The sequence below is a fragment of the Pleurodeles waltl genome, chromosome 10 (genome assembly GCF_031143425.1).
Source record: "Pleurodeles waltl isolate 20211129_DDA chromosome 10, aPleWal1.hap1.20221129, whole genome shotgun sequence".
Lineage (NCBI taxonomy): Eukaryota > Metazoa > Chordata > Amphibia > Caudata > Salamandridae > Pleurodeles > Pleurodeles waltl.
Window position 1 is genome coordinate 800,754,099 of NC_090449.1, and position 13,719 is coordinate 800,767,817.

The window sequence follows — 13,719 nt, forward strand, 5'->3', positions numbered from 1 at the left end:
TTGTGCTGTTGCAGTTTTTCGAATCTCTAAATCTGTATACCTTTTCAAAAAATAACATCGTCTAAACCAGCTTTAAGTTGAACGTCGTCACTGCTAAGATTAGCCTGTAAATCCTCACGTGGCGCTGCTGATCACATCTGCCTGATCTCTGCCTTCTAATGCTCGTCTACTTGAATTGTTACATTTTGCCAGTACAGCTGGTGTTGTTCGGCTTAAGTTATTTATGCCCACTACCAGTTGCTTACATTTTTCATGCTTATTTGTTAATAAATACGAAGCAATATTTGTTCAAATAGATGTTCCGTTGAATTTTGAGTTGCTCTTCTCCTCAAAAATACTTAACCACAATTGTTTACTGCTTGCTTTGAAATGTTCGCCACACCTGCTGCTATTTTCAGAACATTTAATGAATCGTGTTTTTGAGGTGGTTCCCCATCCACTTTGCAACAAACCCAATACAAAATTTCCCCTTACATTACCCTCAAATCACTGTAATCACTTGCAATACATGTTACAAACAAAAACCCTTGTAAATAACATTTGTATCAGTGAATTGAACACAAGACACCTAAAATAATACATCTTTCCCAGGATGCTCTAATACCGAAGGTTGATATATTTATATGAACTGTGTCGTATGGGAACATTCACTTTGACATCACATTTTGGTACTGCCAACAGTAAACTATTCAAATATGTTTTCCTATCCTTTTGAAAAAGCTGCCCCCATCTATAAATATGCAGTTGATACATGTCAGCATGTACTTTAACATTAGTGTAAAAATGTCCTGTCCTGTGCCAGTAGTGAGAGATAGCAACCACAAATGTGTTAGGCAGGTAAGCCTGTCATCCTTGTAAGTTTGGTGGGTAAATTATCTTCTTCTAGCTACACCTAATTCCTTGTAAGATTGCATGTTGTATTATTCTTTTTCCCCATTGAACACATTATTTCCAACTTTTTGGAACCACTCACTTTGCAGATTGCTATTCTTGTTATATCCTTAGTGGAATTTCTGAGACTTAGTTGTTGTAAAATTTGTTGAATTAATTTCACATACTGAGAAACTGGATAGAGTTCACATCTGTTAACAAGTGATTGCGCCTTCAGCTGATAGCCTTGTGTGTATGTCGTGTGGCTTCCTTTTTTTTTTTTTTTGACTAAGCTGCCATATGGCTCCTCAGATATAAATGCATTCATGTAGCCTAAAGGAGGAAGGAAACTTCATGCATTGATTTCCAAAAGGCTGTGCTATTTGATGACATCCTGATGTCCAATGGTTGGCCATTCACAACCATGTGACACAGGATATTGGCAGAGGGCACATACCGATGAGACAAGAACATGCCAACAATCTAAAAAGTGGCATGTTGACAAGTTTACATTTGACTTTAGCCTTAAAGAGGATTTAAAATTACAATTAATTTGAGTGTATATCTCTATCTGCTCCCAATCCAAAGTTATCACATATTATATGTAATAAAGTAACTCAGTGTTAGTGAATGGGAAAAATAGGCCTTACAGCAGTGAAAAACGACTTTAGAAGATTTTCATTGCCAGGATATGTTAAACTTAAACAAAACCTTTTTAAATACCATGCAAAATGCACAATGAGCGTTTAGGACATATCTTTGTGGTGACATATTAATATTAAAAATGAAGGTTTAAGTAGGGCAAAAGTTTATTTTGCCAGGTTGAAATGTCAGTTTAAAACAGCACTACAGGTTGCACTGGCAGGCCTGAGACATGTTTTAAAAGGCTTCTTTATCGGGTGGCAGATGAGTGCTTAAGGCCCATTAGCAGCTCTTAATTTACAGACCCATGGTACATGTAGTGTCATTTACCAGGGACTTACAAGTAAATTAAATGTGCTAATTAGGTGTAGGCCAGTTTCTCCATGTTTAAAGGAGAGAGCCAACCACTTTAGCATTGTTTAGCAGTGTTAAAGTGCACAGTCCTAAAGCTAACAAACACAAATTCAGCAAAACAGGAGGGTGGAAGTGAAAAGGTTTGTGAGAATACCACACCAAGGGTGTCAGGTTTAACAGACACATATACTGGTGGAAGTAAACAGCTACTCAACGCGCAGAACCATAGATACTGTTTACATTGTATGGAAGTTATCACTTATGCAACATTTAGACACAATTATAGACCTATTTTTATATTTGAGGTAGATGATTCCATTTCTCCCCTCAATCACCCATTTTGCATTCAACTCAGACAGCAATCAACATTTTCAAGACATTGTTTCTGTTTATATTTCATATATAGTATGAAGATAGCCTGCTAGATAAAGGGACCCCAGGTTTATTGGTGCAGGATCATTAATGTACTTCAGTTTGACGGGAAGGTGATCACATTGATGCAGGTAGCCTTTGGAGAATGATTTAGACACCATTCATGTTTAGTTTGGTCTACATTAATGGCAAATAGTTCCACTCCCACTAGAAGCTTCCTATAAAACCTGTTATTTTCTAACTGCTCAACAATACTTTGATTCTAAAGAGGGAGACATTTTCCTAACATTTTCCTTTCCAATATCAGATTGTTTGCTGGCTATTTGACGGTTCTGCCGCATCATATTCAAAAATGTTTTTGAGCACTGTGAATTCGAAATTGTTAAGCTTGGTATCTGGTTTAAATAATACTGAAGGAATCTCACTAGTTTGTATCTCTTATAATTAATGTATATCATGTCATATGTACTATTAGAAAACTGTAACAATTATTTTGAAAGATGCAAATTTATATAATTTGTCTGATCATAAAAGACAACGTGGTTAAGCATTACATACAATTCATTCTATAAAATCAACAAAAACAAACTGCGTTTATAGAACACCTAGCTACCCGTGGGCATCCCAGTGCTAAGTATGCTTACTCGATGACCAAGCATTATTGGAGAGAATGTTCAAATAGGCAGGTTTTCAGGAGTTTGTGGAAATAAACTTCTGAGTCAGTTGCCCATTTAGGTAAGGGCAGAATGATAGCATATATGAAATCAAATGCTCAAAAAGAGTAACAAGGTGTAAAGCAGTACTCATTTGCAGACAGTAATAAAAGCAGTAATCTGCATGGGATGATGCCAGCAAGAGGAAGAAGACGTATGATGAGTACATACAATTATAATTGTACTTTCTATGATAAAGCTGTGCCTTTATAATAAATCTTTATTTTTCTGTACCCTGGTCATACATTTTTAAAATGCAGTGTAAATTTGTCACCACAGACTTTGATTTTCAGGACTACAATTCTTTATTTGTGTACTTAATTTGTTGCAACACCTTTTTAATTCTGGCTTACCATTTTTTAGGGAAACTAACAATTACCAATTGGTATGCCAAATGTGGTGTGTATGAACAATACTCAAGTGTACTTTTTGTAAGTCATGAAACCTAACGTTACAGAATACAACTAAGCAATTATTTGGCAATATAAGGTGGACAAAGAGTGCTCTTCCACTTCTTTACTGGATGACCAAATAGAAACAAATCATATCTAAAGGCACAATTTGGAATATGAGGGCCCGACCACCGGACCGCCAATATGGCAGTGGTGAGGACACCACTAAGCTGGTGGCCTCCCCACCTGCCGTATTATGTTGTTTCCACTAGGCCAGACGGCGAATGCAGTGCAGCAGCATTGGCTTCGGCTCTAAGGGAGAGCCGAGGCCAATGCCGCAGCACTGTCTGTGCCATCTGCACTCTAGGAATGCGCACTGTTGTAATTGCAGACAGTGCACATTCTGACTCTGCTGACAATGGGACCTCTGCACTGCCCATGACGTTGGCATGGGCAGTGCAAGTGATCCCTGTGGCCCCGTCTCTGCTTGTGCGCCGGCCTTTTCATGGTGGTGTCCCTTCCATGAAAAGACTGTTGGAAAGGCAAGTTGTGATCAGCACGGTGCTGACATTGACACCGCTGTACTTGACCACGACAGTCCACCCTGCCAGTGTGGCAGAATCCATGATCCTAGGGGTTGCGGCGGTCTTGTGGCGGTTAAACTGCCAGCATCCAAATATGGTGGTCAGACCACTACCACGGGTACGGCGGTCTTAGGACCGCTGTCCTCATAATCAAGCCCTAAGTGTTTTCTTACCTCATATGTACTAGATGGACATCCTGTGTCTGCTAAAACAAACATTTTGACTGGACCGTTTTGCAAGACGACCACTCTTGTTACTTCAGCCCCTAAATTCCCATAGACAATTTAATTAAAGTTGAAACCTACACAGGCCATTCTCAACAGAAAGAGCACAGTCCTCTGCTTTACTTAAACTGTTTCACCAATCTCCGTATACAAACAAGATTGATGTTTTTTATTCTTTGATTAGCATGAGCTTCTCATCCATCACAAGGAAACTGGCTCAATTATTATTTTCATTAATGACTTTCTTAAAAGAATATTCTTAAGAGGCAGTTATCTAGTCCAACAAAAGATGGAAATTTTGCTCTTATGAGTATGTTGGGCTTCAGTTTCATCTCTTCAAATAGTATAATTTTACATCTGATCTTGAAACATAGAATTCAATATTGCCCCTTCGTTTTCAAGAAGAGAAAGTGAGGTTTATGCTCTTAATTTTAATAATTCCCTTTCATTTTTTAAAAGGGTATTAGGCAGTTCCTATAATTTGTCCATTCTTTCAACCTAATGACTTTCATTTCTTTCAAACATTAACTCTTTGTGGTTGAGTTTTCTGATATCACTTGCCCTAAAGCTATGAGTCACATTCCCAGGTTACTCCTCACCCCTCTGTGCCAAAATCCAACTTATTCCCCAAACCAACTATCTATAACTACCAGAATACCCCCTATTTCAAAAACCTTTTCTAGCCCTTTTTATGCCTCTGGACTGTATACATACATACAATCATACTCGCATATATTTCTGTCAATATTTCTTCAATTTTTGTTTGCTAATCATAGAACCGCCCCCTCTCAATTGACCAGTTCCCATCTTTCCATATAATCTAAGCTGTAACACACGGTCATTAATGTTTAAATACATTCAGAGAGAAAAGATTGCATATTGTGCAATACTAATCTACGGTCCATGGAAAAGTAGTTTTAAATCATCTCCAAAAAAGCAGTTTCACAATTTTTACAGGACCATGTTATTAGAAGAGGTTACAAATAACTTTTGATAATCTCTCTCAATTAAAGTCGCACAGACTTGTGTAACTTGCTGTAATCCTAATTTATTCCATTTCATTTGGAAAGAAGCTCTGGAGTGGTTGCTCAAGTGCATCAGTTTTATTCATCATCAGTCTGAATGAAGACATTTTGTATACTGGCCCCAAAAGCCACTCACTAATTGATTTTATATTTTCACAGTTGAAATACCTTCATGGTCGGGGCGAAATTTCCTCTTACCTGTTACATTTTACAGCATTATCATATATTATGTGCATTGAGCTTTCTTCGAATTAGATGGAATTTTATCACCATTTTCCCCAATGAAATGAAAATTGCTCCTTTTTAATTTTACTGTCAAGGCTGTTGTCAAGAACTTTAATATATTGACTGCTGGTCTAATGTTAAAATATTAGAAATGTTAAAGAAACTGTCTCTTGTATTAGCAAGAGTAAATATGACATTTGTTTCTGAAACCATATGACAATATCCTGTCAGGTCATCCAGATGTTGTTATAAATTTTTAACAGACATGAATGGCATTGCTATTTGCAATACCAATAAGTAAGTAAGGGAGATCTGTACACCACCCTGTTTGAAATTAAGAAACAAAATCATACTGCTTGTGGCAAAGAGAAATAATTGACCCATACTTTCTTTACAGGTTCTCTATGACAGAATTTCAAATCCCTGTCTTGATCACTCTACAACTGAGGTAATGTACTTTAATTTATTTCTTCTGAATTTCGAACTCAGTATTGTAATTCCTTTTATTAGTGCTTTATCCTTTTATTTATTCATTTTTTATTTGTTCATATGTATGATTTTAGATGTCTTTCACTGTAACAGTGCATTTGCCATGAAATGGCAGAAGCACCTTTTCCTACCAAACTCTTGGTTTTTCCACCCTATTTATAAGAGGAGGAACTGCTGGGTTCTTGCTAGAAAAGCATCAGCTCTTCCCCTCCAGGTCCATAAACTGAATGTTTCTCCATCACTAAGTTTTAAAGTATTACCTGCTATCTCTATGTATAAAAATGGCAAGGTTCTGATCTGCTCTACTGTTGACTCTTTTGATTTTCATCTCTCAACAGTTCTACATCCTGGAAAATTACTGTCCTCTTTTCCTTCTATGTCACGTCCACAGATTAATCTTTCACCACTACTGTTGCCTTCTAGTCCTGCTCACAGTAGGCATCCCTCTTACCCTCATTGACTAACAGCCCTTGTAGATATATCACTATTTTTCACAACAGTCACAAACCTCTGAATCTACCATGGCTCTATATTCTCATATTACGCCCTCTCAAAAAGAGGTGGTACACATGTTGACTGCTCTCTCCCACCTGTCTCACCTATCAACTGTATCCCATACTCATTTTATTCAATCAGATATCACCCCTTAATTCCTTTCTTTTTTGTTCTCTCACAGCAAACACAGTTGACCTAACTAAGAAGAAACTAACCTGGTATTGGGACTCTAAAACCCCCTCTTTTTAACATCTTAGTTGTATTGACACTAAACAACCTCTCTATCAGTCTCAATGATGATGTTAATGCTGCTTCTTCCAAATTTAATGAATTTACTTCTGTGATGGTGAAATAGCCCCTATCACAATGAAAAGAAAACTAAGAAAATGTTCAAAGCATCTGCTACCTGGTACCCTAAATATCTCTTTGAAGAAAGGAAATCCCTACATGTAATATGGAACAGGTCAAACACCCCTCCCTCCAGCCTGATCTGCCTTACAAAAGTCAGAGGATGCTGCAAGGAAAGCAGTCTTGAAGCCAAGGCCACTCTTATGACTTCTCTGATCAAATCTGCTACAAATTGATCAATGCAACTTTTAGATGGTGTCAGTGTGATGAATAACCTGCCTCTGTATTCTAGAGTTCATGGTCCTGCTGCCAAATCATATAGTTTGCCAAGCTCTGGCATGGGCAACTCATAATAAGCATCCTGTAGCAAAGGTAATGACAAAAGACAACACTGGATGTGCATCCTCAGCTGAAGCACTAATAGATTGATGTCGGTAGTCTGGGCCAATTTCGTAGCGAGGCATATGTCTAGTGTGCACTCGAAAGTACATCAGAGACAGTTGAACACAGGCTCTACACTCTGAAACCACACGGCCTGGAAAGACAAAGACCAGTTGTTGTTCAATTCCAGTAGCAAAGACAATCAAAAGTACTGCACCATATGTTTATGGCATAGAAGGATGTATGCTCTTCTATGCGGTAAACTTATGGTGCAGTTGCATTGGCATTTGACCATGTTGTAAAACATCCATTGCAGAGCAACAAAAATGGGACCAAAACAGCAATTAGCAGGAATAGTACCTGTGGAGTGCTTCCAAAAACTCTTGAAAATAAAAAATGTAGGAAAGATGGAATCACTACAAGTATAGTATAAAATGCAGAGACAAATCCAGACCCAATAACTTAAAAAACGTTCACTACACCAGTAGTAGTTGAAGCTTTCAATTGTACCTCTGAAGATGACAGAGAAATTTGGAGATCGAAAGTTTCTTTGGCAGATGTTAGCTCTACATCCTTTTGAAACAATAAGGCTTTCAGTTGGCTTAGCCAATCAAAGTTCATTCTGGAAGTAGGAACTGTTGGACACAAGGTTATTTCCCCTGCTGTATGCTTTGGAGGGTAAACACATTAATTATGGAGGTGACCTCTTTGGAACCTGTTATAACATAGGGGACACCTGGCATTGTTCTGCAGCAGCTCTGGGTGTTCGGAGTCAAGTTACTTCCATTTGAAAGTAAAAAATAACTAGCTTAATCAGGGTTACTGGAATACCCTTCAAATAGCATGCCTAGTTGGCCATGGATACATTACCCATGCCAGGCAGTGTTATTTCTTTACAAGGCAATGAATGGCCCGAGGAAATTCTACATTCATCCCCACTTAGAAAAACCTCCCAGTCACCACTCCCATTTGTAATCGTAGGAAAGAAACCATGTCTCATGCACGAGACTCCTAACCATCTGCTCATATCTGCCTATCAGAAAGTGTTCCGGAAAAAGCATGAAGTGAAATGCAGAAATTTGTAAAGAAATGAAACCATGAATTAACCACACATTTGACGGTGTCTCAGCTACAACGAAAGGCAATTTCTCTAAATGCTCTATGTTAAGCATGGTGTAGGTTGCGTATTTCTTTGTCATGATGTGTCGAAAACGTGAAAGGTTGTAAACTAATAACCATTCTGTTGCATTCAAATACTTCCATGTCACATGGTTTGATTTCAAAACCTGCAACGCCCAAACTCAATTGCAAAATTGTTATTAATTGATTTTGGACATGTCACTTAGTAAAATATCAAGTACAGACAACACAATATTATTCATTGAATAAATGTGAGTAGGCAATGTAGTTATGCCATTATCAACACCAGCTAATGCCTTTTCTAACTTTTCTTTGTCAATTCAACACTCTTTCAGCCAGTTCTTGGATTAAAACTTTTCAAACCTAATTGTAAATAGAATAGAGAGAGTGTTTTGAACATGGAGATCTGAGACCTAATAGAAAATCTGGCAAATCCATGAAGAAAGAAAGGAGAGATGAATGTTGCTTAACAGCAGTCAAAGTGGAAAACTCTAACCATTGCTGGCATAACTTACCCACACTGAAGGTAGGTACTATACCTACAAGTGTTGTGACTGGACATATCTGGAGTCTGGTCTGCTAGCTTTGAGCCCCTTGGGAGATTTTAAAAGTGTGCATTTCAGCCATATTTTCAGTGGGCCACACCAACCATCCTTCTGAACTGTAAAGTAAATAGTTCCTCTTTCATTAGGCTGTTCTACTCTGAGATGAATGTACTGTTGCAATTTATCTAATCTTGTGATAGAAGGAATGCTAGGTGTGTTTGCATTTTTTGTGTTAGGCAATCCACGACACATAGGGGGTCATTATGACCCCAGCAGACAGCGGTAAAATGGAAAAAAGTACTGCCAACAGGCTGGCAGTACTTTTCTCCATATTATGACATTGGCGGTTTGGCTCAAGCCAAACTGCCAATGTACCACACCGTTCGACCACTGCGGTAATGACAGCTGGGCTGAAGACTTCAGTCCCCAGCCCGGCGGCCTTCACTAGCCCGCCTGTGGGATTATGACCCCGCCTACCACCATGGATTTTGTGGCTTCCTTACCACCACAAAAACCATGGCATATCAGTGACAGGGAATCCCTTCCCTGTCACTGATAGGGGTCTTCCCTGCACCTCTACCCCTTCCCAGATTCCCCCCACCCACTCTTCTCCCAGAACCCCCCTCCATACACGCACCTTCATTCACATACGAACACACGCATACACACACTCATTCCCACATTCATCCATGCATGCATACATCCAGTCACACACATATCAACACAACATACACGCACTCGCATATTCATACATGCTTGCACATACAACACGCATCACACACCCTTGTACATGTACGCACAGACATCCACACATAACACCCCCCTCTCCTGTCGGAGTACCCGACTTACCTTTTGTGAGGGGGACCTACGGCAGGAGACAGGACGGGGTGCTGCTGCCAGCAGCAGCGTCTGCCAGCAGAACACCGCCAGGATGTATCATGGGTCATGGTACAGTCTGGGGCAGTCTACTGGCGTGGCGCTGCTGCTGGCAGCAGCACCACCTTACCGCCATCCCCTGCATGGCCGCAGCCGGATTTCCGCCATTCCTCTGTCAGAAATACGACTGTTGTCATAATACGGCTGATGGCTGGTAGCTGCGGTGATGGTCTTTTGGCGGCCGTCACCACGGCGGTAAGTTGTATATACCGCCAATGTTGTAATGAGGGCCATAGTCTGCTGTACAGTTTTGTTTAAACATATATCATTTGTCTAGGAATTGAGCCTTAAATAAAGCATCATTGCCCTGGTGCTGCCATTGTCTTATACCCCAAATTGATTTTAAATCAATGTTTTATTTCCAATATGTGTAAGCCTCCTCAGTACTTATGGCATATTTAGTGGAAATTCCTGCCACTTCCTTCTTTTTGAATCAGTGTTTTCGTTGTGGATGTTTCTCTTCCTTTTTTATGATGATGTCAGAAGACCATTTCAGTTTCATATACTCTTTATGTCTGTGCTCACCTCATCCCACTTTCTCTGACTTTATCTGATAAGTCCTGAAAGGAGCGAGAAGGGCATGTATCAAAATAATGATACCTATCAGGCTGTTTAATTGTATCATGTTTATGTAAATTGTAACGTTTCTCAGTGAACTCCTATTGTGGAGATCCACTCCGTGTTTTCTGTTTTATTTGTTTTATCCCAGCATTTTTAGAAGACTCAGGTGTTTGCTTGGTGGTACCTGAATCAGATTTTGTTTTAAGTTGTAGTTTACCATGCCTTCTTCCCAAATTATCATGACCTATTGAAGCATACTTTACGTAGCTCGCATCCCTGTGGGGCGTTGGCACATTGCCAATGATGCTGCCTCCCATTTAATATTACTTGAAATTTTTAAGTTGCTTTAGCACTTCAGTCAAAACAGGAATTGATTGAGTATTGTGTGTTATAGTATATACAGCAGCAAAGAACGTATCCCTAGTAGCATAATCTTCAACTGGTGCAACCATACCAAGTGGGAAAACACTACTTCAGGCTGATTTGGTTTTTGTGCAATTCAAAATAGAATTTCCTCCTATTTTGGGGACTAATAGTAACAGGACTAACTTCAGCATAGGTAACTGTGGCTGCACAGCTGAAACAGCCCTTGCTAGGCACTCATTATTGTACGCATCACAAACTGTGTTAGACACAGATATAGTCTGACTAAACTTGTGTAAAAGCCACAAGGTTCAACAGTGGTCCTGAATGTGGAAATGGTGTGCAGCTGCCTAAAACTGGCCAAGTTGCCCCATCATTGCTGAGGGGACCCAGTCTTGCATTTTGTAATGCATGTGGAAGGGATCCTTGGAACCAATTGTGATGTTCCTGGTATGTTCATGGTATTTCCAAATATTCATAAGCTCTATATTGAGCTGGTGATGTAGCTTCAGTGTATGTATAAAATGTTTTGTGTGTTAGCATCAATTGCAGGAAAATGAACCCAGCATTAAAACATTTTGCACTTATAAGCTGCACACACCTCAGTCATGAAGATAACATCTCCCCTGCCTGGGACGAACCCATGTGCGGCTAAATGTGCAGTTACTGCCTGTCTACAGTGAGTTGGATTAACAATTAGTTGTGCCATGTTTAATGAATTGTATTAAAAGAAAAGGCAATCTGTAGTGGAACAATTATTTTAAATGTTCAAGTTTGAACAACCTACAGACATAAATAGGTGTTTCCTGTTAAGGTGAGGAGGATGAGTCCCTTTCACTATGGACGTCTCCATGTAGAGTTGAAAAGCAGCCTTGGACACACTTGAGAAAACTTCTCAGGAGACCCGTTAAATTAGTACCTGGTCTAAAACATTGGTGGCAACATGTTATACGGTTCCTAAAATTATAGTAGGATTAGACCAACACAGACTTCACAATATAGTGACTTAATGTGTATCTCAGCTAGCTCACAGTATCAAATCCAATCCCCAAACAGACCATGGAAAGATGTTGTTGACAACCTCAAGCATGACCCTCTAATTACCAAGGAATCTGTGGAATCAGATCTAACCCTTTCATTAGTGACTCATGCACACCCAAAGTAAACACAAGAAAGATACAAAAAGTTTTTTCAAAACATTTATTGAAAGTATCGTATTCTTGTAAAAAGAAAAATGTGCTGTGGTTATTAGAAAGATGAACCATACTACAGTGATCAGCATTATTGGAATGGTAAACATTATGAACAATTCAGCATGATAATTGTTGCTAATGTTTGCATACTCCTGTCTGCATCTTATACTCTACTAAGGAGAATGTAGCAGAAGTACTCTCTGCCAGATCAGTTGGGATAGTCTAACTCCATTACTTTGGTGTTCAATATCAGGGAGCCAGTACAGCTATCCTCCTTGGCAGGATGAAGGTAGGAGCAGTGCTGAATCTCATTCAAAGTTCATTGATAGTCCCAGCATAGAAGTCCTCTCTCTGAGTCATAGCACAGAAGCTGTTTATATAATAAAGTAGCATCCTTATCACATTAATGGAGAGATGCAGAGCAGCTTATTTGTTTTGTCTAGCATCTGATAATGCATGCATCTAATGAAGCATCTGATAACGAGCACAGCAAGAAAACAAAACAATGCCATTGCGTTCCGATCCTGGAAATAGCTGTAATGACTAAATGGTGTCAGTGTCTATCTGAAATGCACATTCATGCACTAAAGTGTGGAAAAGGTTCCCACGGAACTGCAATGTCAACTTAATAAGTTGCATGTAAAATGGCAACTATAAGCAAGCTATGCGACAATCAGAAAGTTAACTCTGCTGAACTTTAATTGCCCCACCCATGACTATAAGAATACTTTTAAACCTATATGTAAACCCAAGGCAAATTTGATTTTTTCATCACTGTATCAAAGATCATCTATCAAAAATGATTACTACAGTTAAATCTTCGAATGATGTTAAAGTTCTGATCCTGAGAAATATTGCAAAAGATTTGTCTTTCCACCTTTTCCCCTACCGGACTACATTGGTGAATAGCATCCTTGTAGAATGATTTTCTTCAATTGCCTCAAAATGGTGAAGTCACATGCATGCTACTGAAATAACCGTCAGTGGATCCACATGATCCCAATAATTTTCATACTTTCTCAGGTCTGGCCTTTATGCTAAAATTATAATATCTATGTTTCCATGCAACTTACCCAACATATCACTTATAATCTTTTTGATAAGGGTCATTGGTTTCAAGACAGAGCTGCAGTACTTAGGCAGCCTGGTCAGAGGTCATTGATGATGCCACTACACACTTTGTCACTGGTTCCAAAATATTTGATCACATTCCTCTAGTGTTGTTGATACTATAATCTCTTTCCATAAAAGCAGTAGTGCTTTTCAAAATTATTGGTATTACTAACAAATTCTTACACACCACCACTCCTCAATACTTAGCTTTGAACCTATATTGTGAAGTGTCAGTCTAGTTTGTTTATTAGCTAAAAATTTCTCAAGTACAATAGATTTATAAAAGACCGGTGAAGTGTGATAAACGCATCATAAAAAGTAAAATACTATCACATAAATCTAACTAACAAATTTGTTTAGATACTTTAATAGCAGCCAATAAAAGATTCATAACAGGAAGTCAACTCAAACTCCAAAGTTTAGTGACTCTTTCCTTAAAAGTAGCAAAGCTACATCTATGAATTGTACTTCATATGCATTTGATGATGTGCACAACTTAATGTGCATCTTCAGATATCAATAGCTAAACAGCAATCTGAAAGTGTTGTGATTTGTTAGACCTCTTTAAAGTAAAGAAGTGCTTATTTTGGAACCTTAGGTTTTTAGAAAGAAACATACAGTGGAACAGTCCTTTTCTGGGAGTGCATCAAGTGACTAGAATTATTTTCCATAAAGTCTACACCCGAAATCGTTGTTGAGGCCCTTAAGAAGAAGTAGAAAGTTCTTTTCAAGAACCTGCCCTGTGTTGCTGCAG

At 38.8% G+C, this 13,719-nt stretch overlaps 1 protein-coding gene across 1 annotated transcript in view; it reads left to right on the forward strand.

The window, feature by feature from the left end:
- The window catches only part of RAPGEF5 (Rap guanine nucleotide exchange factor 5), an 863,712-nt gene that overhangs the window by 303,882 nt on the left and 546,111 nt on the right, over nucleotides 1–13,719 (forward strand). Inside the window, exon 2 of the mRNA XM_069211465.1 lies at nucleotides 5,799–5,849. Within this exon, the coding sequence (XP_069067566.1) occupies nucleotides 5,799–5,849 (51 nt within the window). The remainder of the gene's footprint in view (nucleotides 1–5,798; nucleotides 5,850–13,719) is intronic.